Below are 25532 nucleotides of genomic sequence, written 5' to 3'. Positions count from 1 at the left end.
ATAAGTAAATATACAGAACAGGTAGCAGAGAGAGGCGGCTGTCCGTTATCTTTCACAGAGATAACGAGGTTCTGTTTCATGCTGTCGGATTCAGTAATGTCCCTCTGAGCCCTGATCTCTCCACTATGGACACCGATAGTGAAAAGTCCTGGATCAGTAGATTTGACAATCTGATACAACAGCCACGCATTCTGTCCAGAGTCGGCATCCACAGCGATCACTTTGGAGACCAGCGAGCCAGAGAGAGCAGTTTTAGGGACCATCTCAGTCATGAAAGACTTCCCCTCTGGAGCAGGGTATAATATCTGTGGAGAGTTATCATTCTCATCTGAGATGAACACACTCACAGTCACGTTGCTGCTGAGTGGAGGAGAACCATTGTCTCTGGCTACAACCTGGACTTTAAAGTTTCTGAACTTTTCATAGTCAAATGACCTCACAGCATGGATCACTCCTGAATCTGAGTTAATGGATAAAAAGGAGGACACTGCAACACCGTTTATCTCACTGGGCACCAGAGAATACAGCACTGTGCCGTTCTGCCTCCAGTCTGGGTCTCTTGCACTAACAGAGCTAATAGAGGTTCCTGGTTTATTATTTTCCGCAATATGAGCAGTATAGAACTGCTTTTCAAAAACAGGAGAGTTGTCATTGACATCAGAAAGTGACAAATGAATAGTTTTAGATGAAGTCAAAGTTGGGGTTCCCTCATCTGTTGCAGTGATTGTTAAATTGAAATCTGCAGTCAGTTCACGGTCGAGCTCACTCGTTGTAACTATGGAGTAATAATTCTTTACGGATGGATTTAATTTAAAGGGAACATTTTCCTGAATGAAACAATGCACCTGGCGATTTTGTCCAGAGTCTTCATCCTGAACATTAATAATACCTACCTCTGTCCCTGGAGCAACGTTTTCAGGGAAGGGATTGGTGAGAGACTTTACGATTATATCAGGACTGTTATCGTTGACATCAGTCACTTCTATTACCACTTTTACATCAGAGGCTGAACCGAGGCCATCTTTTGCTCGCACACGCATTTCATAGTACGATTCTTCCTCGAAGTCAACAGAGCCAGTTATTTTAATTTCCCCATTCATATTATTGAGTGAAAACAGTCTCGCAGCCCTTTCAGACAGTCGACTAAACTCGTATGTGACCTCTCCATTTGCACCTTCATCTGCATCCGTGGCGCTGACTCTCACTGCCACGGTGCCTACAGGAGAATTCTCCGGCAGCTTTACCTGATATCCAGGCTGACTGAACACAGGAGAATTATCATTAGCATCCAGTACAGTAACATGTATAACCGCAGTGCCCGACCGTGATGGATTCCCACCATCATAAGCTGTCAGGAACAACTTAACTTCCTGTTCTTTCTCTCGATCTAATTCTTTATCAAGGACCAGTTCGGCATATTTTCCTCCATCGGAGTTAGTCCGAACATGTAAGGAAAAATGTCCGTTTTGTTGAAGTGAATATCCTTGCACTGCGTTTTGTCCTAAATCGGCATCATGGGCTTCACCTAAGAAATACGATGTTCCTTTACCTGCCGACTCGCGGATTTCGAGTTTGATTTTTTCATTGGGAAACTGTGGCTCGTTATTATTTACGTCTTCAATATTCACAACAACGCTGTGCAGCTCGAGTGGCCTCTCAAGCACCAGCTCGTATTTGAGAAGACACGTCGGCCGCGAGCCGCAAAGCTCCTCTCTGTCTGCGGCCTCAGACACAATGAGAGCTCCGGTCCTCGAGTCGAGTTCAGTAAAACGCTTACTGACACCATCAGCATCCAAGCGCGCATTTCGAGCAACAAGACTTTGAGCATCGAGTCCGAGATCCTTTGCAACGTTACCGAAAACATGTCCTCGTTTCATTTCTTCTGGAATCGAGTAGCTCAGATCGCCATTCGTGAAATGGAGCGCAAGAAGCAAAGCAAAGAAAGGAAGCCAGATCATCAGCTCTCTCCTCCTCATTGTATCCACAAAATATTATTCCAAGTAGAAATAAAAACGTGTATTTTTGTCTCAGATCGCCAGCAGTTTGTTTCAGCTCCTAACACAGATGTATGGAAGCATTGATAAACGCACCTCTCTCTCTCTCTCTCTCTCTCTCTCTCTCTCTCTCTTTCCGTTGCATTAAAGGGCGGGTTGAAATTTTAATACAGAAAGCTGGTAAAGAGCGACGCTAAGAGCATTTACACCGCACTGCCACAGTCGAGAAAGACGCGCTTTTATTTACCACCAACAACACCAATAATAATAATAATAATAATAATAATAATAATAATAATAATAATATAGTAAAGGTGCACCATGAGAAAATATCAGTTGTGTTTGTGGAAAGTGTCATCACTGATCACGTGGTTAAAGCTGAGTCGCTGCACATATTAAAATGAAGCTGCCGCTCTATAATCATTAAAAAACTCACTCAAAAATCCCAAACGTCAATCTCTACATTTAATTGGAGAAACTGTCAACACAAGTCATCATAATAAAACAATACAAAAAAGGGAAATACTCATTTGAAAGCCTAATGATAGCAAAACCACCGGATTCGGTGGAATAATGTTTTGATTTAACAAACTGACCCTTGCGTAAAAGGGAAACAAAGTTTGATGAATCATTTAGCAAGATAACATTTTCTTCAAAAGTGGTGGAATTTCAGTGGTCTTCAGGGTTTGTTTAAAAGAAACTGTGTGATATTTTAAAACCAGATGAATGAACAGAAATTATTATACTAACGACAAATATTTCAAAACTCAACAACATAATACTACAAGATCTCTGATATATTTTAACCGCCAGATCAGCAGGATAAAGGTGATGACTTTAGGCACGAACAACTAAAATAGTCTTTATTTATTAAAAAAAAAACAGCAGAAGCATATGTTTGTCCTCAGTGAAAACGAGAGATTTATAAAAGTCAGACAGGTACTGTCATTCTCATCATACTTTATCAGACAATAGAAAATTATACTAAATATAATCTGATTACAGATGATATGATGTAAAATTTAATCATATAGAAAACAGACTTTCCTTACCTCATCTCCCTCTCCTGTATTGTTAAGTGTCATAAAGTTTGTTCCTAAAGTGTCATTTTGGCTCTTCTTCAGAGTTCCACCAGCAGTCAGAGTGCTGTCATTGTAAGATGTGATGAACTTGAAGTCACTGGTGCGTGATCCTGTTGTTAGATATGTGTCATAATTGTAAGAACTGCGGAGAGTTTCAGCTCCCTCCACCTCTGCATAGTTGGGAGGGAGATATGTGCTGGGAATGGCAACTGCTCCATCAAACAACAGTCTGGGCTTTCTCCTGTGGCAAAACCTCACAGCCAGGATCAGAATAATGAAGGTCAGGAAGAAGGTGGACAAGGAAACAAGTGCGATGATCAAATAAAAAGTCAGTTTGGAATTGCTCTCCTCATAAGATGTGTCTTTGAGTTCTGGAACGTCAGCAAGGTTATCAGAAATAAGTAAATATACAGAACAGGAAGCAGAGAGAGGCGGCTGTCCGTTATCTTTCACTGAGATAACGAGGTTCTGTTTCATGCTGTCAGATTCAGTAATGTCCCTCTGAGCCCTGATCTCTCCACTATGGACACCAATAGTGAAAAGTCCCGGATCAGTAGATTTGACAATCTGATACGACAGCCACGCATTCTGTCCAGAGTCGGCATCCACAGCGATCACTTTGGAGACCAGAGAACCAGAGAGAGCAGCTTTAGGGACCATCTCGGTCATGAAAGACTTCCCCTCTGGAGCAGGGTATAATATCTGTGGAGAGTTATCATTCTCATCTGAGATGAACACACTCACAGTCACGTTGCTGCTGAGTGGAGGAGAACCATTGTCTCTGGCTACAACCTGGATTTGAAAGTTTCTGAACTTTTCATAGTCAAATGACCTCACAGCATGGATCACTCCTGAATCTGAGTTAATGGATAAAAAGGAGGACACTGCAACACCGTTTATCTCTCTGGGCACCACAGAATACAGCACTGTACCGTTCTGCCTCCAATCTGGGTCTCTTGCACGAACAGAACTAATAGAGGTTCCTGGTTTATTATTTTCCGTTACATATGCAGTGTAGGATTGCTGTTCAAATACAGGAGGATTGTCGTTGATATCCGACACAGTTAGATGAATTGTCATGGATGAGGATAAAGGTGGAGATCCTCCATCAGTAGCTGTGATTGTTATGTTATAATCTTCTTCAATCTCTCGATCGATCATGCTTGTTGTTACTAATGAAAAATAGTTCTTGATGGATGGATTTAATTTGAAAGGAACATTTCCCTGAATTGAACAACGGATCTGTCGATTATCTCCTGAATCTTTATCCTGAACATTAATAATAGCCACCTCAGTGGAAACAATAATATTCTCAGGCAAAGGATTTTTCAGAGATTTCAGGGTAATTTTTGGAGCATTGTCATTTTCATCAGTAATATCTATAATAACACTTGCAGTCGATGCTAAACCAGATCCATCTTTAGCCTGCACTCCAATTTCATAATACTTTTCCTCTTCATAATCAATATCTCCATTGACCTTAATTTGCCCAGTGAGTTTATCAATCTTAAATAATTGTGCTGCGTTATCAGCAATCCGACTGAATTCATATGTCACTGCACCGTTTGCGCCTTCATCCGCATCTTCCGCGCTCACAGTAACGACTTCTGTTCCTATCGGTGCGTTTTCAGCTAAAACCACTTTATACACAGGCTGACTGAACACCGGAACATTATCATTAGCATCGAGCACAGTGATGTGGATAACAGCAGTCCCTGATCTCTGAGGAATCCCGCCATCCACTGCGGTAAGAATCAAGTCTATATCCTTCTGTTGTTCGCGATCCAGCTCTTTCTCCAGCACGAGCTCCGCGTATTTCCGTCCGTTTTTATCCTGCACAGATAACCTAAAATGATTGTTCTCTCCGAGCGAATAACCATTAACTCCGTTTAGTCCGATATCAGAATCGTGAGCTTCATCCAAACGGAAGCGCTGCCCTTTTATAGCGGACTCGGCGATTTCAAAGCTGATTCTCTCATTGAGAAATTTTGGCGCATTGTCATTAATATCCTGAATATTCAGAGAAATGCGATGTAGTTCTAGCGGATTTTCTAAAACGAGTTCATAATTCAGAATGCAGTTCAGCCTCGAGCCACAAAGCTTTTCCCGGTCTATTGTCTCTGATACGATCAATTCCCCAGTATTAAAATTAATATCCACATACCGCTTGCTGCTATCCTCTGTTTCAACTCGGGCCTTTCGTGTTTTTAATTTTGTAGCATCTATTCCGAGATCCTTTGCAATATTTCCAATCACGTAGTGCGCCTTCGTCTCCTCTGGAACTGTGTAGCTCAGGTCTCCATGGGCAGCAGGATAAAGGGAGGAAAGAAGCGCCATGAGGAGAGAAGACAACCGGAATGAAAGCATCCTGCATGCCATATTTGCAGAGCTGATATTCCCCACTTGAATAATTCCACTTCACCTTAATAAATTAATTAAATGTAGAAAAATAATAAAAAATCCATTCTCAGAAGAGAACAAGTCGACTAGTCCGTTTTGTATCGTGCTTGTTGTTGCTGTTGTTGATGTCAGCAGCTGAATATTGAACTGATGGGTGGAAGGGTTTAGGAGCATGTGCAAGTGATGGTCAACAGCGACGCTCTGAGCATTTTCATTTTACTGCACATATCAATTATTCAGCAAATCACGGCAACAACGTATCTATGTAGGATATATCCTCAAGTGGTTTTTTTTTTTACTTTATTTTTAAACCCAGACTGAAGCGGAAAAGTCATTCAGTAAAAGTCTCATCATTTTAAGCATTTCTCATGTCTGCAGCAGAAGACTCGTGCTGTCCACAAGAACAGTGCTGAAGCTGAAAACTGTTTCGGTTTTTTTTTTTTAGAAGCGAAATAGTGGCTATATCTGTTTTCCGTTTCACAAATGACATCAAACATCATTAATACAACAATGTTAACTAAAAGACTATAAACTGCAGTCCTTGATTTCCTTTTCTTTCATTGCTGGAGTGTTTCCAGAGTTAAGGAATCATCAAAAAGCAACAATTGTAGCAACTTTTATAAAAGTTTCAAGCAGGTTGGTTAAAGTAAATTGTCCCAGAAGAATGCTCAACAAAACAAGAATTTTAACAAATTCTAAAAAGAATGATTCACAAAGTTGTCTGATTGTGTGAATTTCCTAAATGATAAATGACAAGTGAATATGGAATGTGGCCTTAAATTTCAGGACCACGGAGAGCCACCATTGCGCCCTGACATTGCTGAATCATTTTATCTCAAGTTTATGACTTTTAAAGAAATTGGTGGTTTATTACATAAAGGCATGAATTCACCTGCTAATCATGAAAACCAAGAACAAACCTGAGCTTGCTAAAAGACACTTCGAGCCGCTTCATTGCACGTATAATTCTTCATAATGTATTGAGGATGACAAGCGCTACAAAGTTCTGTAAAATAAGTGTATGCTTAAATTTTCACTTTTCACATTACAACACACATTAGGCATCATCGGTTTAATTATAATGACACAAAAATTGAGCAAAAATATAAACACCAAAATCAAGAGTATTTGGACTGCTGAGACCTAAATGAGACAGAGCAAGTATGTTTGTCATTTTCAAGCAATTGAGGGGGGAAACATGATAAAAATAAGAGATGTTATAATAAATTAAGTATCATGAAAATGTGCTACGCAGCAGCAGCTTTGACTCATTAGCTGAGTGAGTCATTAGACAGAGTGGGACAGAGCAGTAAAAGTGTATAAGTATATACTACACACCCATTGGGAGCAAATATCAAGCCACACCCATGATCCAGTAAAGGAAACATTGACCTATTTTACTGGCATATACCTGAAGCCTGTAGAGAAACCTACAAAACACAAATAACATCCAATCCTCATTAAATCCACACTGGAGTCCACATTGGGTTTCCCCAATGTGTACAAGCAAGATGTTAAAAACGGTTTGCAAGGAATGGCATGGAGTGACCATTAAAGTATTGGCATGTTTAAGAGGATTTTTTTCTTCAAAACAAGAAAACAACAAGGAACAGCAAATGGCTGGAATGTGGAAATGATAGTTCAGGTCAGTTCAATTCAGCAGCACAGGAACTTAAATCTTCAGCCCAAGAAACATGACTTGATCAAATTATACTCCACAGAAAATTCCTGATTTTTGAGTGTTATTATACTTCAGTAATATTTGCAGAGAGCAAGTTCAATGCAAATATTTTTTTAATAACAGTACAAGAGGTAATCACATGCTATGATGTGATGTTCTAGCTTATTCAGCCCAAAATGCAGAATTCAAAAGCAAATATGACAGCAAACAATATTACAAAAGCAGGGAGCTTTTTTTTTTATCCCTGTAAATAATTATACCCATTCAACTCCACCTTCCTACATTAAAGTCTGTTTAGTTGAAGCAGTTTTACAGAGGGAACCACCAACCACGTAATTATACCAAAAAAATAACCGCCAAAGCAAATTGAGATTTCTTACCTCATCTCCTTCTCCTGTATTGTTAAGTGTAATCAAACACGGACCTAAAACCTCATCCTGACTCTTCTTCAGAGTTCCAACAGCACTCAAAGTGCTGTCATTGTAAGATGTGATGAACTTGAAGTCACTGGTGCGTGATCCTGTTGTTAGATACGTGTCATAATTGTAAGAACTGCGGAGAGTTCCAGCTCCCTCCACCTCTGCATAGTTGGGAGGGAGATACGCGCTGGGAATGGTGACTGCTCCATCAAACAACAGTCTGGGCTTTCTCCTGTGGCAAAACCTCACAGCCAGGATCAGAATAATGAAGGTCAGGAAGAAGGTGGAAACAGAAACGAGCGCGATGATCAAATAAAAAGTCAGTTTGGAATTGCTCTCCTCATAAGACGTCTCTTTGAGTTCTGGAACTTCAGCAAGGTTATCAGAAATAAGTAAATATACAGAACAGGTAGCAGAGAGAGGCGGCTGTCCATTATCTTTCACTGAGATAACGAGGTTCTGTTTCATGCTGTCAGATTCAGTAATGTCCCTTTGAGCCCTGATCTCTCCACTATGGACACCGATAGTGAAAAGTCCCGGATCAGTAGATTTGACAATCTGATACAACAGCCATGCATTCTGTCCAGAGTCGGCATCCACAGCGATCACTTTGGAGACAAGAGAGCCAGAGAGAGCAGCTTTAGGGACCATCTCAGTCATGAAAGACTTTCCCTCTGGAGCAGGGTATAATATCTGTGGAGAGTTATCATTCTCATCTGAGATGAACACACTCACAGTCACATTGCTGCTGAGTGGAGGAGAACCATTGTCTCTGGCTACAACCTGGACTTTAAAGTTTCTGAACTTTTCATAGTCAAATGACCTCACAGCATGGATCACTCCTGAATCTGAGTTAATGGATAAAAAGGAGGACACTGCAACACCATTTATCTCACTGGGCACCAGAGAATACAGCACTGTACCGTTCTGCCTCCAGTCTGGGTCTCTTGCACTAACAGAACTAATAGATGTTCCTGGTTTGTTATTTTCTGTTACATATGCAGTGTAGGATTGCTGTTCAAATACAGGAGGATTGTCGTTGATATCCGACACAGTTAGATGAATTGTCATGGATGAGGATAAAGGTGGAGATCCTCCATCAGTAGCTGTGATTGATATGTTATAATCTTCTTCAATCTCTCGATCGATCATGCTTGTTGTTACTAATGAAAAATAGTTCTTGATGGATGGATTTAATTTGAAAGGAACATTTCCCTGAATTGAACAACGGATCTGTCGATTATCTCCTGAATCTTTATCCTGAACATTAATAATGGCCACCTCAGTGCCTACAATAATATTCTCAGGCACAGGATTATTTAGAGATTTAAGAATAATTTTTGGAGCATTGTCATTGACATCAGTAATATCTATAATAACACTTGAAGACGATGCTAAACCAGATCCATCTTTAGCCTGGACTCCAATTTCATAATACTTTTCCGCCTCATAATCAATATCTCCATTGACCCTAATTTGTCCAGTAAGTTTATCAATCATAAAAAAATCTGCTGCATTATGGGCTATATGGCTGAATTCATATGTCACTGCACCGTTTGCTCCTTCATCCGCATCTTCCGCGCTCACAGTAACGACTTCTGTTCCTATCGGTGCATTTTCAGCTAAAATCACTTTATACACAGCCTGACTGAACACCGGAACATTATCATTAGCATCGAGCACAGTGATGTGGATTACAGCAGTCCCTGATCTCTGAGGAATCCCGCCATCCACTGCGGTAAGAATCAAGTCTATATCCTTCTGTTGTTCGCGATCCAGCTCTTTCTCCAGCACGAGCTCCGCGTATTTCCGTCCGTTTTTATTTTCTTTCACAGACAAAACAAAATGGTCGTTCTTCTGGAGGGAATAACCATTAACTCCGTTTAGTCCGATATCATAATCGTGAGCTTCATCCAAACGGAAGCGCTGCCCTTTATCAGCAGACTCGGCGATTTCAAAGCTGATTCTCTCATTGAGAAATTTTGGCGCATTGTCATTAATATCCTGAATATTCAGAGAAATGCGATGTAGTTCTAGCGGATTTTCTAAAACGAGTTCATAATTCAGAATGCAGTTCAGCCTCGAGCCACAAAGCTTTTCCCGGTCTATTGTCTCTGATACGACCAGTTCCCCAGTATTAAAATTAATATCCACATACCGCTTGCTGCTATCCTCTGTTTCAACTCGGGCCTTTCGTGTTTTTAATTTTGTAGCATCTATTCCGAGATCCTTTGCAATATTTCCAATCACGTAGTGCGCCTTCGTTTCCTCTGGAACTGTGTAGCTCAGGTCTCCATGGGCGGCAGGATAAAGGGAGGAAAGAAGCGCCATGAGGAGAGAAGACAACCGGAATGAAAGCATCCTGCATGCCATATTTGAAGAGCTGATATTCCCCACTTGGATAATTCCACTTCACCTTATTAAATTAATTAAATGTGAAAAAATAATTAAAAATCCATTCTCCGAAGAGAACAAGTCGACTAGTCTGTTTTGTATCGCGCTTGTTGTTGCTGTTGTTGATGTCAGCAGCTGAATATTGAACTGATGGGTGGAAAGGTTTAGGAGCATGTGCAAGTGATGGTCAACAGCGACGCTCTGAGCATTTTTATTTTACTGCACATATCAATTATTCAGCAAATCACGGCAACAACATATCTATGTAGGATATATCCTCATGGATTCATTCATTTATTTATTTATTTATTTATTTAACCCAGACTGAAGCTGTAAAGTCATTCAGTAAAAATATCATTTTAAGCATTTTCTCATGTCTGCAGCAGAGGGCTTGTGCTGTCCACAAGAACAGTGCTGAAGCTGAAAACTCTTTCCTCTTTTTTTAGAAGCGAAAAAGTAGGTATATCTGTTTTCCGAGTCACAAATAACCTCAAGCATCATTAATAAAATAGTGTTAACTAAAAGACAATAAACTGCAGTACCTGATTTCCGTTTCTTTCATTGCTGGAGTCTGTCCAGAGTTAAGGAATCATCAAAAAGGAAAATTTGTAGCTTTTTTATAAAAGTGTCAAGCAGGTTGTTTTAAATAAATTGTCCGAGAAGAATGCTCGACAAAACAAGAATTTTAACAAATTCTATGAATAATAATTCAAAAAGTTGTGTGACTGTGTGAATTTCCTAAATGATAAATGACAAGTATGGAATGTGGCCTGACATATCAGCAAAACTGAGAGCCATAATTCCGCCCTGACATTGCTGAATCATTTTATCTCAATTTTATGACTTTTATAGAAATCGGTTGTATATTACATAAAGGCATGAATTCACCTGCTAATCATTAAAACCAAGAACAAACCTGAGCTTGTTAAAAGACAGTTCGAGCTGCTTCATTGCACGCATAATTCTTTATAATGTATTCATGATGACGAGCTCTACAAAGTTCTGTAAAATCAGTGTATGCTTAAATTTTCGCTCTTCACATTACAACACACATTAGACATCATCAGTTTAATTATAATGACTCAAAAATTGAGCAAAAATATAAACACCAAAATCAAGTTGATTTGGACTGCTGAGACCTGAATGACACAGAACAAGTATGTTTGTCATTTTCAAGCAACTGAGCGGGAAAACATTATAAAAATAAGAGATGTTATAACAAATTAAGTATGATGAAAATGTGCTACACAGGAGCAACCTTGACTGATTAGCTGAGTGAGCCATTAGACAGTGTGGGACACAGCAATAAAAGTGTATGAGCATATACTACACACCCATTGGGAACAAATATCAAGCCACACCCATGATCCAGTAAAGGAAACATTGACCTATTTTGTTGGCATATACCTGAAGCCTGTAGAGAAACCTACAAAACACAAATAAGAGATCTATTCCTCATTAAATCCACACTGGAGTCCACACTGGGTTTGCCCGATCTGTACAAGCAAGACGTCCAAAAGGGTTTGCAAGGAATGGCTTGGAGTGACCATAACAGTGTCGGCATGTTTAAGAGGATTTTTTATTCCAAACAAGGAAGCAACAAGGATAAGCAAACGGCTGTAATGTGGAGATGATGGTTCAGTTCAGTTCAGCAGCACAGGAACTTAAATCTTCACCCCAACAAAAATGACTTGATCAAATTTTACCCCACAGAAAATTCATGATTTTTGAGTGTTATTATACTTCAGTAATATTTGCAGAGAGCAAGTTCAATGCAAATATATATATTTTTTTAAATTTACATTACAGGAGGTAATCACTTGCAATGATTTGAAGTTCTAGCTCATTCAGCCCAAAATGCAGGATTCACCAGCAAATATGACGGCAAACAATGATACAAAAGCATGGAGCTTTTTTATCTTTGTAAATAATTGTAGCCATTCAACTCCACCTTCCTACATAAAAGTCTGTGTAGTTGAAGCAGTTTTGAAGAATGAACCTTGGAATTATACCACAAAAAATAATCGCCAAAGCAAGTTGAGATTTCTTACCTCATCTCCTTCTCCTGTATTAAGTGTAATCAAGCTCGCACCTAAAACTTCATCCTGCCTCTTCTTCAGAGTTGCACCAGCAGTCAGAGTGCTGTCTTTGTAAGATGTGATGAACTTGAAGTCACTGGTGCGTGATCCTGTTGTTAGATATGTGTCATAATTGTAAGAACTGCGTAGAGTTCCAGCTCCCTCCACCTCTGCATAGTTGGGGGGGAGATACGCACTGGGAATGGCGACTGCTCCATCAAACAAAAGTCTGGGCTTTCTCCTGTGGCAAAACCTCACAGCCAGGATCAGAATAATGAAGGTCAGGAAGAAGGTGGACACGGAAACGAGCGCAATGATCAAATAAAAAGTCAGTTTGGAATTGCTCTCATCATAAGATGTGTCTTTGAGTTCTGGAACTTCAGCAAGGTTATCAGAAATAAGTAAATATACAGAACAGGTAGCAGAGAGAGGCGGCTGTCCGTTATCTTTCACTGAGATAATGAGGTTCTGTTTCATGCTGTCAGATTCAGTAATGTCCCTCTGAGCCCTGATCTCTCCACTATGGACACCGATAGTGAAAAGTCCCGGATCAGTAGATTTGACAATCTGATACGACAGCCACGCGTTCTGTCCAGAGTCGGCATCCACAGCGATCACTTTGGAGACCAGAGAACCAGAGAGAGCAGCTTTAGGGACCATCTCAGTCATGAAAGACTTTCCCTCTGGAGCAGGGTATAATATCTGTGGAGAGTTATCATTCTCATCTGAGATGAACACACTCACAGTCACATTGCTGCTGAGTGGAGGAGAGCCATTGTCTCTGGCTACAACCTGGACTTGAAAGTTTCTGAACTTTTCATAGTCAAATGACCTCACAGCATGGATCACTCCTGAATCTGAGTTAATGGATAAAAAGGAGGACACTGCAACACCATTTATCTCACTGGGCACCACAGAATACAGCACTGTACCGTTCTGCCTCCAGTCTGGGTCTCTTGCACGAACAGAACTAATAGAGGTTCCTGGTTTGTTATTTTCCGTTACATATGCAGTGTAGGATTGCTGTTCAAATACAGGAGGATTGTCGTTGATATCCGAGACAGATAGATGAATTGTCATGGATGAGGATAAAGGTGAAGATCCTCCATCAGTAGCTGTGATTGTTATATTATAATCTTCTTCGATCTCTCGATCAATCTTGGTTGTTGTTACCAATGAAAAATAGTTCTTGATGGATGGATTTAATTTGAAAGGAACATTTCCCTGAATTGAACAAAGGATCTGTCGATTATCTCCTGAATCTTTATCCTGAACATTAATAATAGCCACCTCAGTGCCTACAATAATATTCTCAGGCAAAGGATTTTTCAGAGATTTCAGGGTAATTTTTGGAGCATTGTCATTTTCATCAGTAATATCTATAATAACACTTGCAGTCGATGCTAAACCAGATCCATCTTTAGCCTGGACTCCAATTTCATAATACTTTTCCTCTTCATAATCAATATCTCCATTGACCTTGATTTGCCCAGTGAGTTTATCAATCTTAAATAATTGTGCTGCGTTATCAGCAATCCGGCTGAATTCATATGTCACTGCACCGTTTGCTCCTTCATCCGCATCTTCCGCGCTCACAGTAACGACTTCTGTTCCTATCGGTGCGTTTTCAGCTAAAACCACTTTATACACAGCCTGACTGAACACCGGAACATTATCATTAGCATCGAGCACAGTGATGTGGATAACAGCAGTCCCTGATCTCTGAGGAATCCCGCCATCCACTGCGGTAAGAATCAAGTCTACATCCTTCTGCTGTTCGCGATCCAGCTCTTTCTCCAGCACGAGCTCCGCGTATTTCCGTCCGTTTTTATCCTGCACAGATAACCTAAAATGATTGTTCTCTCCGAGCGAATAACCATTAACTCCGTTTAGTCCGATATCAGAATCGTGAGCTTCATCCAAACGGAAGCGCTGCCCTTTATCAGCAGACTCGCGGATTTCAAAGCTGATTCTCTCATTGAGAAATTTTGGCGCATTGTCATTAATATCCTGAATATTCAGAGAAATGCGATGTAGTTCGAGCGGATTTTCTAAAACGAGTTCATAATTCAGAATGCAGTTCAGCCTCGAGCCACAAAGCTTTTCCCGGTCTATTGTCTCTGATACGATCAATTCCCCAGTATTAAAATTAATATCCACATACCGCTTGCTGCTATCCTCTGTTTCAACTCGGGCCTTTCGTGTTTTTAATTTTGTAGCATCTATTCCGAGATCCTTTGCAATATTTCCAATCACGTAGTGCGCCTTCGTTTCCTCTGGAACTGTGTAGCTCAGGTCTCCATGGGCGGCAGGATAAAGGGAGGAAAGAAGCGCCATGAGGAGAGAAGACAACCGGACTGAAAGCATCCTGCATGCCATATTTGCAGAGCTGATATTCCCCACTTGGATAATTCCACTTCACCTCATTAAATTAATTAAATGTAGAAAAATACTAAAAAATCCATTCTCCGAAGAGAACAAGTCGACTAGTCGGTTTTGTATTGCGCTTGTTGTTGCTGTTGCTGATGTCAGCAGCTGAATATTGAACTGATGTGTGGAAAGGTTTAGTAGCATGTGCAAGTGATGGTCAACAGCGACGCTCTGAGCATTTTTATTTTACTGCAAATATCAGTTATTCAGCAAATCACGGCAACAACATATCTATGGAGGATATATCCTCAGGTGTGGTTTTTTTTTTACTTTATTTTTTTTAACCCAGACTGAAGCGGTAAAGTAATTCATTAAAAGTCTCATCATTTTAAGCATATTCTCATGTCTGCATGAGAGGACTCGTGCTGTCCACAAGAACAGTGCTGAAGCTGAAAACTCTTTCCTCTTTTTTTTAGAAGCGAAAAAGTGGCTATATCTGTTTTCCGTTCCACAAATTACATCAAGCATCATTATTAAAATAGTGTTAACTAAAAGACAATAAACTGTAGTACTTGATTTCCTTTTCTTTCATTGCTAGAGTCTGTCCAGAGTTAAGGAATCATCAAAAAGCAACAATTGTAGCATCTTTTATAAAAGTTTCAAGCAGGTTGGTTAAAATAAATTCTCCGAGAAAAATGCTCGACAAAACAAGAATTTTAACAAATTCTATAAATAATGATTCAAAAAGTTGTGTGACTGTGTGAATTTCCTAAATGATAAATGACAAGTGAAAAAATGGAATGTGGCCTGACATTTCAGCACCACGGAGAGCCACAATTCTGCCCTGATATTGCTGAATCATTTTATCTCAAGTTTATGACTTTTTAAAAAATTGGTGGTTTATTACATAAAGGCATGAATTCACCTGCTAATCATGAAAACCAAGAACAAACCTGAGCTTGCTAAAAGACACTTCGAGCTGCTTCATTGCACGCATAATTCTTTATAATGTATTCATGATGACAAGCTCTACAAAGTTCTGTAAAATCATTGTATGCTTAAATTTTCGCGCTTCACATTACAACACACATTAGACATCATCGGTTTAATTATAATGACACAAAAAATTGAGCAAAAATATAACACCAAAATCAATTTGATTTGGACTGCTGAGACCTGAATGACACAGAACAAGTATGTTTGTCATTTTCAAGGAATTGAGGAAGAAAACATGATTAAAATAAGAGATGTTATAATAAATTAAGTATGATGAAAATGTGCTACACAGCAGCAGCTTTGACTGATTAGCTGAGCGAGTCATTAGACAGTGTGGGACAGAGCAGTAAAAGTGTAGGAGCATATACTACACACCCATTGGGAGCAAATATCAAGCCACACCCATGATCCAGTAAAGGAAACATTGACCTATTTTGCTGGCATATACCAGAAGCCTGTAGAGAAACCTACAAAACACAAATAACATATCCAATCCTCATTAAATCCACACTGGAGTCCACACTGGGTTTCCCCAATGTGAACAAGCAAGATGTTAAAAGTGGTTTGCAAGGAAAGGCATGGAGAGACCATTAAAGTGTCAGCATGTTTAAGAGGATTTTTCATCAAAACAAGAAAGCAACAAGGAAAAGCAAATGGCTGGAATGTGGAGATGATGGTTCAGTTCAGTTCAGTTCAGCAGCACAGGAACTTAAATTTTCACCACAAGAAACATCACTCGATCAAATTATACTCCACAGAAAATTCATGATTTTTGAGTGTTATTATACTTCAGTAATATTTGCAGAGAGCAAGTTCAATGCAAATATTTTTTAATAACAGTACAAGAGGTAATCACATGCTATGATGTGAAGTTCTAGCTTATTCAGCCCAAAATGCAGAATTCAAAAACAAATATGACAGCAAACAATATTACAAAGGCAGGGAGCTTTTTTTATCCATGTAAATAATTATACCCATTCAACTCCACCTTCCTACATTAAAGTCTGTTTAGTTGAAGCAGTTTTACAGAGTGAACCACGTAATTATACCAAAAAAATAACTGCCAAAGCAAGTTGAGATTTCTTACCTCATCTCCTTCTCCTGGATTGTTAAGTGTAATCAAACTCGGACCTAAAACCTCATCCCGGCTCTTCTTCAGAGTTCCACCAGCAGTCAGAGTGCTGTCATTGTAAGATGTGATGAACTTGAAGTCACTGGTGCATGATCCTGTTGTTAGATACGTGTCATAATTGTAAGAACTGCGGAGAGTTCCAGATCCCTCCACCTCTGCATAGTTGGGAGGGAGATACGCACTGGGAATGGCAACTGCTCCATCAAACAACAGTCTGGGCTTTCTCCTGTGGCAAAACCTCACAGCCAGGATCAGAATAATGAAGGTCAGGAAGAAGGTGGACACAGAAACGAGCGCGATGATCAAATAAAAAGTCAGTTTGGAATTGCTCTCCTCATAAGATGTATCTTTGAGTTCTGGAACTTCAGCAAGATTATCAGAAATAAGTAAATATACAGAACAGGTAACAGAGAGAGGCGGCTGTCCATTATCTTTCACCGAGATAACGAGGTTCTGTTTCATGCTGTCAAATTCAGTAATGTCCCTCTGAGCCCTGATCTCTCCACTATGGAAACCGATAGTGAAAAGTCCTGGATCAGTAGATTTGATAATCTGATACGAGAGCCAAGCATTCTGTCCAGAGTCGGCATCCACAGCGATCACTTTGGACACAAGAGAGCCAGAGAGAGCAGTTTTAGGTACCATCTCGGTCATGAAAGACTTTCCCTCTGGAGCAGGGTATAATATCTGTGGAGAGTTATCATTCTCATCTGAGATGAACACACTCACAGTCACGTTGCTGCTGAGTGGAGGAGAACCATTGTCTCTGGCTACAACCTGGACTTGAAAGTTTCTGAACTTTTCATAGTCAAATGACCTCACAGCATGGATCACTCCTGCATCTGAGTTAATGGATAAAAAGGAGGACACTGCAACACCGTTTATCTCACTGGGCACCACAGAATACAGCACTGTACCGTTCTGCCTCCAGTCTGGGTCTCTTGCACTGACAGAACTGATAGAGGTTCCTGGTTGGTTATTTTCCGTTGCATATGCAGTGTAGGATTGCTGTTCAAATACAGGAGGATTGTCGTTGATATCCGAGACAGATAGATGAATTGTCATGGATGAGGATAAAGGTGGAGATCCTCCATCAGTAGCTGTGATTGTTATGTTATAATCTTCTTCGATCTCTCGATCGATCATGGTTGTTGTTACTAATGAAAAATAGTTCTTGATGGATGGATTTAATTTGAAAGGAACATTTCCCTGAATTGAACAACGTATCTGTCGATTATCTCCTGAATCTTTATCCTGAACATTAATAATGGCCACCTCAGTGCCTACAATAATATTCTCAGGCACAGGATTATTTAGAGATTTAAGAGTAATTTTTGGAGCATTGTCATTTTCATCAGTAATATCTATAATAACACTTGCAGACGATGCTAAACCAGATCCATCTTTAGCCTGGACTCCAATTTCATAATACTTTTCCGCCTCATAATCAATATCTCCATTGACCCTAATTTGTCCAGTAAGTTTATCAATCATAAACAAATCTGCTGCATTATGGGCTATATGGCTGAATTCATATGTCACTGCACCGTTTGCTCCTTCATCCGCATCTTCCGCGCTCACAGTAACGACTTCTGTTCCTATCGGTGCGTTTTCAGCTAAAACCACTTTATACACAGCCTGACTGAACACCGGAACATTATCATTAGCATCGAGCACAGTGATGTGGATAACAGCAGTCCCTGATCTCTGAGGAATCCCGCCATCCACTGCGGTAAGAATCAAGTCTATATCCTTCTGTTGTTCGCGATCCAGCTCTTTCTCCAGCACGAGCTCCGCGTATTTCCGTCCGTTTTTATTTTCTTTCACAGACAAAACAAAATGGTCGTTCTTCTGGAGGGAATAACCATTAACTCCGTTTACTCCGATATCATAATCGTGAGCTTCATCCAAACGGAAGCGCTGCTCTTTTATAGCGGACTCGGCGATTTCAAAGCTGATTCTCTCATTGAGAAATTTTGGCGCATTGTCATTAATATCCTGAATATTCAGAGAAATGCGATGTAGTTCTAGCGGATTTTCTAAAACGAGTTCATAATTCAGAATGCAGTTCAGCCTCGAGCCACAAAGCTTTTCCCGATCTATTGTCTCTGATACGATCAATTCGCCAGTATTAAAATTAATATCCACATACCGCTTGCTGCTATCCTCTGTTTCAACTCGGGCCTTTCGTGTTTTTAATTTTGTAGCATCTATTCCGAGATCCTTTGCAATATTTCCAATCACGTAGTGCGCCTTCGTTTCCTCTGGAACTGTGTAGCTCAAGTCTCCATGGGCGGCAGGATAAAGGGAGGAAAGAAGCGCCATGAGGAGAGAAGACAACCGGACTGAAAGCATCCTGCATGCCATATTTGAAGAACTGATGTTCCCCACTTGGATAATTCCACTTCACCTTAATAAATTAATTAAATGTGGAAAAATAATAAAAAATCCATTCTCCGAAGAGAACAAGTCGACTGGTCCTTTTTGAATCGCGCTTGTTGTTGGTGTTGTTGATGTCAGCAGCTGAATATTGAACTGATGGGTGGAAACGTTTAGGAGCATGTGCAAGTGATGGTCAACAGCGACGCTCTGAGCATTTTTATTTTACTGCACATATCAATTATTCACCAAATCACGGCAACAATGTATCTATGTAGGATATATCCTCAGGTGGTTTTTTCGTTATTTTTAAACCTAGACTGAAGTTGTAAAGTCATTCACTAAAAGTCTCATCATTTTAAGCATATTCTCATGTCTGCATGAGAGGACTCGTGCTGTCCACAAGAACAGTGCTGAAGCTGAAATCTCATTCCTTTTTTTAAGAAGCGAATAAGTGGTTATATCTGTTTTCGATTTCACAAATAACATCAAACATGATTAATAAAATAGTGTTAACTAAAAGACAATAAACTGCAGTACTTGATTTCCTTTTCTTTCATTGCTAGAGTCTGTCCAGAGCTAAGGAATCATCAAAAAGCAACAATTGCATATTTTATAAAAGTTTCAAGCAGGTTGGTTAAAATAAATTCTCCGAGAAAAATGCTCGACAAAACAAGAATTTTAACAAATTCTATAAATAATGATTCAAAAAGTTGTGTGACTGTGTGAATTTCCTAAATGATAAATTACAAGTGAATATATGGAATGTGGCCTGAATTTCAGCACCACGGAGAGCCACAATTCAGCCCTGACATTGCTGAATCATTTTATCTCATTTTTATGACTTTTAAAGAAATTGATGGTTTATTACATAAAGGCATGAATTTACCTGCTAATCATGAAAACCAAGAACAAACCTGAGCTTGCTAAAAGACACTTCGAGCTGCTTCATTGCACGCATAATTCTTTATAATGTATTCATGATGACAAGCTCTACAAAGTTCTGTAAAATCATTGTATGCTTAAATTTTAGCTCTTCACATTACAGCACACATTAGACATCATCGGTTTAATTATAATGACACAAAAATTGAGCAAAAATATAACAACAAAATCAATTTGATTTGGACTGCTGAGACCTGAATGACACAGAACAAGTATGTTTGTCATTTTCAAGCAATTGAGTGGGAAAACATGATAAAAATAAGAGATGTTATAATAAATTAAGTATGATGAAAATGTGCTACACAGCAGCAGCTTTGACTGATTAGCTGAGTGAGTTATTAGACAGTGTAGGACAGAGCAATAAAAGTGTAGGAGCATATACTACACACCCATTGGGAGCAAATATCAAGCCACACCCATGATCCAGTAAAGGAAACATTGACCTATTTTGCTGGCATATACCTGAAGCCTGTAGAGAAACCTACAAAACACAAATAAGAGATCTAGTCCTCATTAAATCCACACTGGAGTCCACACTGGGTTCCCCCGATCTGTACAAGCAAGATGTCCAAAAGGGTTTGCAAGGAATGGCGTGGAGTGACCATTAAAGTGTCGGCATGTTTAAAAGGATTTTTTTAATCCAAACAAGGAAGCAACAAGGAAAAGCAAACGGCTGGAATGTGGAGATGATAGTTCAGTTCAGTTCAGCAGCACAGGAACTTAAATCTTCACCCCAAGAAACATGACTTGATCAAATTATACTCCACAGAAAATTCATGATTTTTGACTGTTATTATACTTCAGTAATATTTGCAGAGAGCAAGTTCAATGCAAATATTTTTTTAATAACAGTACAAAAGGTAATCACATGCAATGATGTGAAGTTCTAGCTTATTCAGCCCAAAATGCAGAATTCAAAAACAAATATGACAGCAAACAATATTACAAAAGCAGAGAGCTTTTTTTATCCCTGTAAATAATTATACCCATTGAACTCTACCTTCCTACATTAAAGTCTGTTTAGTTGAAGCAGTTTTACAGAGTTAACCGCGTAATTATACCAAAAAAATATCTGCCAAAGCAAATTGAGATTTCTTACCTCATCTCCTTCTCCTGTATTGTTAAGTGTAATCAAACTCGGACCTAAAACCTCATCCTGGCTCTTCTTCAGAGTTCCACTAGCAGTCAGAGTGCTGTCATTGTAAGATGTGATGAACTTGAAGTCACTGGTGCGTGATCCTGTTGTTAGATACGTGTCATAATTGTAAGAACTGTGGAGAGTTCCAGCTCCCTCCACCTCTGCATAGTTGGGAGGGAGATACATGCTGGGAATGGTGACTGCTCCATCAAACAACAGTCTGGGCTTTCTCTTGTGGCAAAACCTCACAGCCAGGATCAGAATAATGAAGGTCAGGAAGAAGGTGGACACGGAAACGAGTGCGATGATCAAATAAAAAGTCAGTTTGGAATTGCTCTCCTCATAAGATGTTTCTTTAAGTTCTGGAACTTCAGCAAGATTATCAGAAATAAGTAAATATACAGAACAGGTAGCAGAGAGAGGCGGCTGTCCGTTATCTTTCACCAAGATAACGAGGTTCTGTTTCATGCTGTCAGATTCAGTAATGTCCCTCTGAGCCCTGATTTCTCCACTATGGACACCGATAGTGAAAAGTCCCGGATCAGTAGATTTGACAATCTGATATGAAAGCCATGCATTCTGTCCAGAGTCGGCATCCACAGCGATCACTTTGGAGACAAGAGAGCCAGAGAGAGCAGCTTTAGGTACCATCTCGGTCATGAAAGACTTCCCCTCTGGAGCAGGGTATAATATCTGTGGAGAGTTATCATTCTCATCTGAGGTGAACACACTCACAGTCACATTGCTGCTGAGTGGAGGAGAACCATTGTCTCTGGCTACAACCTGGACTTGAAAGTTTCTGAACTTTTCATAGTCAAATGACCTCACAGCATGGATCACTCCTGAATCTGAGTTAATGGATAAAAAGGAGGACACTGCAACACCGTTTACTTCACTGTGCACCAGAGAATACAGCACTGTACCGTTCTGCCTCCAGTCAGGGTCCCTTGCACGAACAGAACTAATAGACGTTCCTGGTTTGTTATTTTCCATTATATATGCAGTGTAGGATTGCTGTTCAAATACAGGAGGATTGTCGTTGATATCCGACACAGTTAGATGAATTGTCATGGATGAGGATAAAGGTGGAGATCCTCCATCAGTAGCTGTGATTGTTATGTTATAATCGTCTTCGTTCTCTCGATCGATCATGGTTGTTGTTACTAATGAAAAATAGTTCTTGATGGATGGATTTAATTTGAAAGGAACATTTCCCTGAATTGAACAACGGATCTGTCGATTATCTCCTGAATCTTTATCCTGAACATTAATAATGGCCACCTCAGTGCCTACAATAATATTCTCAGGCACAGGATTATTTAGAGATTTAAGAATAATTTTTGGAGCATTGTCATTTTCATCAGTAATATCTATAATAACACTTGCAGTCGATGCTAAACCAGATCCATCTTTAGCCTGGACTCCAATTTCATAATACTTTTCCTCCTCATAATCGATATCTCCACTGACCGTAATTTGTCCACTAAGCTCATGAATAGTAAATAATTGTGCTGCATTGTCTGGAATGTGACTGAATTCATATGTCACTGCACCGTTTGCTCCTTCATCCGCATCTTCCGCGCTCACAGTAACGACTTCTGCTCCTATCGGTGCGTTTTCAGCTAAAACCACTTTATACACAGGCTGACTGAACACCGGAACATTATCATTAGCATCGAGCACAGTGATGTGGATAACAGCAGTCCCTGATCTCTGAGGAATCCCGCCATCCACTGCGGTAAGAATCAAGTCTATATCCTTCTGTTGTTCGCGATCCAGCTCTTTCTCCAGCACGAGCTCCGCGTATTTCCGTCCGTTTTTATTTTCTTTCACAGACAAAACAAAATGATCGTTCTTCTGGAGGGAATAACCATTAACTCCGTTTAGTCCGATATCAGAATCACGAGCTTCATCCAAACGGAAGCGCTGCCCTTTTATAGCGGACTCGGCGATTTCAAAGCTGATTCTCTCCTTAAGAAATTTTGGCGCATTGTCATTAATATCCTGAATATTCAGAGAAATGCGATGTAGTTCTAGCGGATTTTCTAAAACGAGTTCATAATTCAGAATGCAGTTCAGCCTCGAGCCACAAAGCTTTTCCCGGTCTATTGTCTCTGATACGATCAATTCCCCAGTATTAAAATTAATATCCACATACCGCTTGCTGCTATCCTCTGTTTCAACTCGGGCCTTTCGTGTTTTTAATTTTGTAGCATCTATTCCGAGATCCTTTGCAATATTTCCAATCACATAGTGCGCCTTCGTTTCCTCTGGAACTGTGTAGCTCAGGTCTCCATGGGCGGCAGGATAAAGGGAGGAAAGAAGCGCCATGAGGAGAGAAGACAACCGGACTGAAAGCATCCTGCATGCCATATTTGAGGATCTGATATCCCTCACTCAGATAATTCCACTTTATTTTCTGTTTCCAGAATTTATAAATGTTTATTTTAAAAAAACACTGCACAGAGGAACATGCTCGTCGACACAATGTTTTGTAGAGAGCTCCCGTTACTGATGACTCCAGCTGACTATTCAGGGTTTAATATTCCGTGCAAGTGTTGGTCAACAGCGACGCTCTGAGCATTTTGTTTTTACTGCAGGGATGAGTTCGAGAATGTCTGAAACAACTCACGCATCACAACAAGCATATACGATGTGACATTTTGTGATTTCATTTCTCAGTGCAGCCTGAATTCAAGCAAAAATACGAGCATCAGATCATATTTATGTGGCAGAATTGAATCAATTTATGCTCTGCAGTGTCTTAGCGCTGTCCACATTTATGGTGCTGAATCTATCAACTGCTGACTTCGGATAAAGATCTCCCGCCGTTCCTTCTCTCAGGACATTCATCTGATGAAATGGCCTTTATTTTTTATCAACAGGACTGCATAAAATCGATCATCAATAGTGAAATCACGTTAGGTAAATATAATTGCATTCCAACACACCAATATTTAATGGGCTCTGTGAAGCTTAATGACGAACAACAACAACAAAAATAATATTCCTCAGGATTCATCAGAATCTTTAACACTGTACTAGGTGAATCGAAGCAACAGCACAAAACAAAGTTTTGTGAAGTATAATTTGAGTCATTGTCTTTGTTCCACGTTGAATAAAGTTCTTCCATTTTTAATTTATTTAATTTTTTGTTCTCTCTGGTATGTAATAATCTTCTCGTTGAATTGTACCCATTCATGCACGAGATCAGAACAGATAATATGACTCCTTACATTTCAGAACCATCATGAGCTCCCAGTTTGGTATCATTTGTGTAGGTCTACTATTAAAACAAATAAATCAAACTTTCTGCTTCCAGGAAGTTAATTCGTGCACCTGCTAAACAGCAAATACAGCAATAAACAATAATTACATTTATAAAAACAACTGTCAAAAACTCTCACCTAACCAAACTCCAGCAGCTTCAGGTGCAGAGACCACAGTATTTCACCAAACTTATTGGGTTGAGAGAGCCAGGGAATCATCATCATCATCACTGAGCAGACGCTTTTATCCAGAGCAACATACAACATACTCAGTTAGGGGTTCGGTGCCTAGCTCAAGGGAACTTCAGCCATTCCTGCTGCTCTAAAGAATTGAACTGGCAACCTTTTGGTCCCAAAGCTGCTTCTCTTACAATTAGGCCATGGCCTCCCCATGGAATCCGGTATTTCCATTCTGAAATTGGGTGTGATTATAAATATACATATTCACAAAATGAGTTTTGGCATTAATTTTTCACAATTTGAAATAGTTGTTGTTAAGCCAGTGGAATTTATTTCATTTCATAGAGTTCTATAGGGTTTTTTAAATTATAAATTTACATCCCATCTAGGAGTTAATGAGTAAGATCCCCTCCCCACCCCAACAATTCAGTGGGTGTCACAAAGCTGATGTTTCCAAGTTTGAAAGAGAAATGTTTGAGAAGAGCTATAGGAAACCGATTTGTCCCTCTCACACTGAACATATCTGCAGAATATTTATAAAATATCTCAAGGCAAAGCAGTGGAGTTGCTCAGTTATTCCCTGTCATGGACTGAGTAAAAGACCTCTACAGAATGGTGCCTTCACCCAGATGAACAGTTCAGTGTCTGCAGATTGCCAGATTCAGGTTTAAATAAAATAAAATTTGCGTACTACGGGCTTCAGCCAAAGACAGATGGTGACAGATGATAAACATTTGCCTGCAATCGCACAGTCTATGAAACTACAGGATTCACACCATTCTACCTGATGTATGATAATGTACCAAGACATCCTGTGAACATCATGTTTGACATTGTCCTCCACAGTGACAGTGGAGTTAATTACAATGACTATGTTGCATCACTTAAGAGACTTCAGAGAAGCCATATGACTTGCCCAAGCCAATCTGACAGAGGCTGAGGAGAAACAGATGAGAGATTATAATCACCAAGTCAAAGGAATTGCTCTGGAAATTGGTGATGAAGTACTTATTATTAATTATAAAGACAGGACAAAAGGGAAACTTGCAGATCTGTGGGATTGAACAGACTATGT

At 39.8% G+C, this 25532-nt stretch overlaps 2 protein-coding genes across 5 annotated transcripts in view; both read right to left on the bottom strand.

Moving 5' to 3' along the window:
* The window catches only part of LOC132873435 (protocadherin beta-15-like), a 246338-nt gene that overhangs the window by 197434 nt on the left and 23372 nt on the right, over positions 1 to 25532 (bottom strand). Inside the window, exon 1 of one of the 4 annotated variants that reach the window (XM_060908991.1) lies at positions 7538 to 10081. The exons of the other annotated variants lie outside the window; for them this stretch is intronic. Coding sequence (XP_060764974.1) covers positions 7538 to 9949 — 2412 coding nt within the window. The 5' untranslated portion in view covers positions 9950 to 10081. Of the gene's footprint in view, positions 1 to 7537; positions 10082 to 25532 lie in introns of those variants that run through there. 4 annotated transcript variants of the gene reach the window in all.
* On the bottom strand, positions 3017 to 5467 carry LOC132873750 (protocadherin beta-16-like). Its single transcript, XM_060909558.1, has one exon. The coding sequence runs from the start codon at positions 5453 to 5455 to the stop codon at positions 3017 to 3019; it is 2439 nt and encodes an 812-aa protein (XP_060765541.1). The 5' UTR covers positions 5456 to 5467.

The sequence above is a fragment of the Neoarius graeffei genome, chromosome 25 (genome assembly GCF_027579695.1).
Source record: "Neoarius graeffei isolate fNeoGra1 chromosome 25, fNeoGra1.pri, whole genome shotgun sequence".
Lineage (NCBI taxonomy): Eukaryota > Metazoa > Chordata > Actinopteri > Siluriformes > Ariidae > Neoarius > Neoarius graeffei.
This window is presented reverse-complemented; position numbering and strand designations above follow the sequence as displayed.

Bases quoted from the DNA above. Each gene is read 5' to 3' on its own strand.
- LOC132873750 (XM_060909558.1), bottom strand. From the start codon at position 5,455: ATGGCATGCAGGATGCTTTCATTCCGGTTGTCTTCTCTCCTCATGGCG.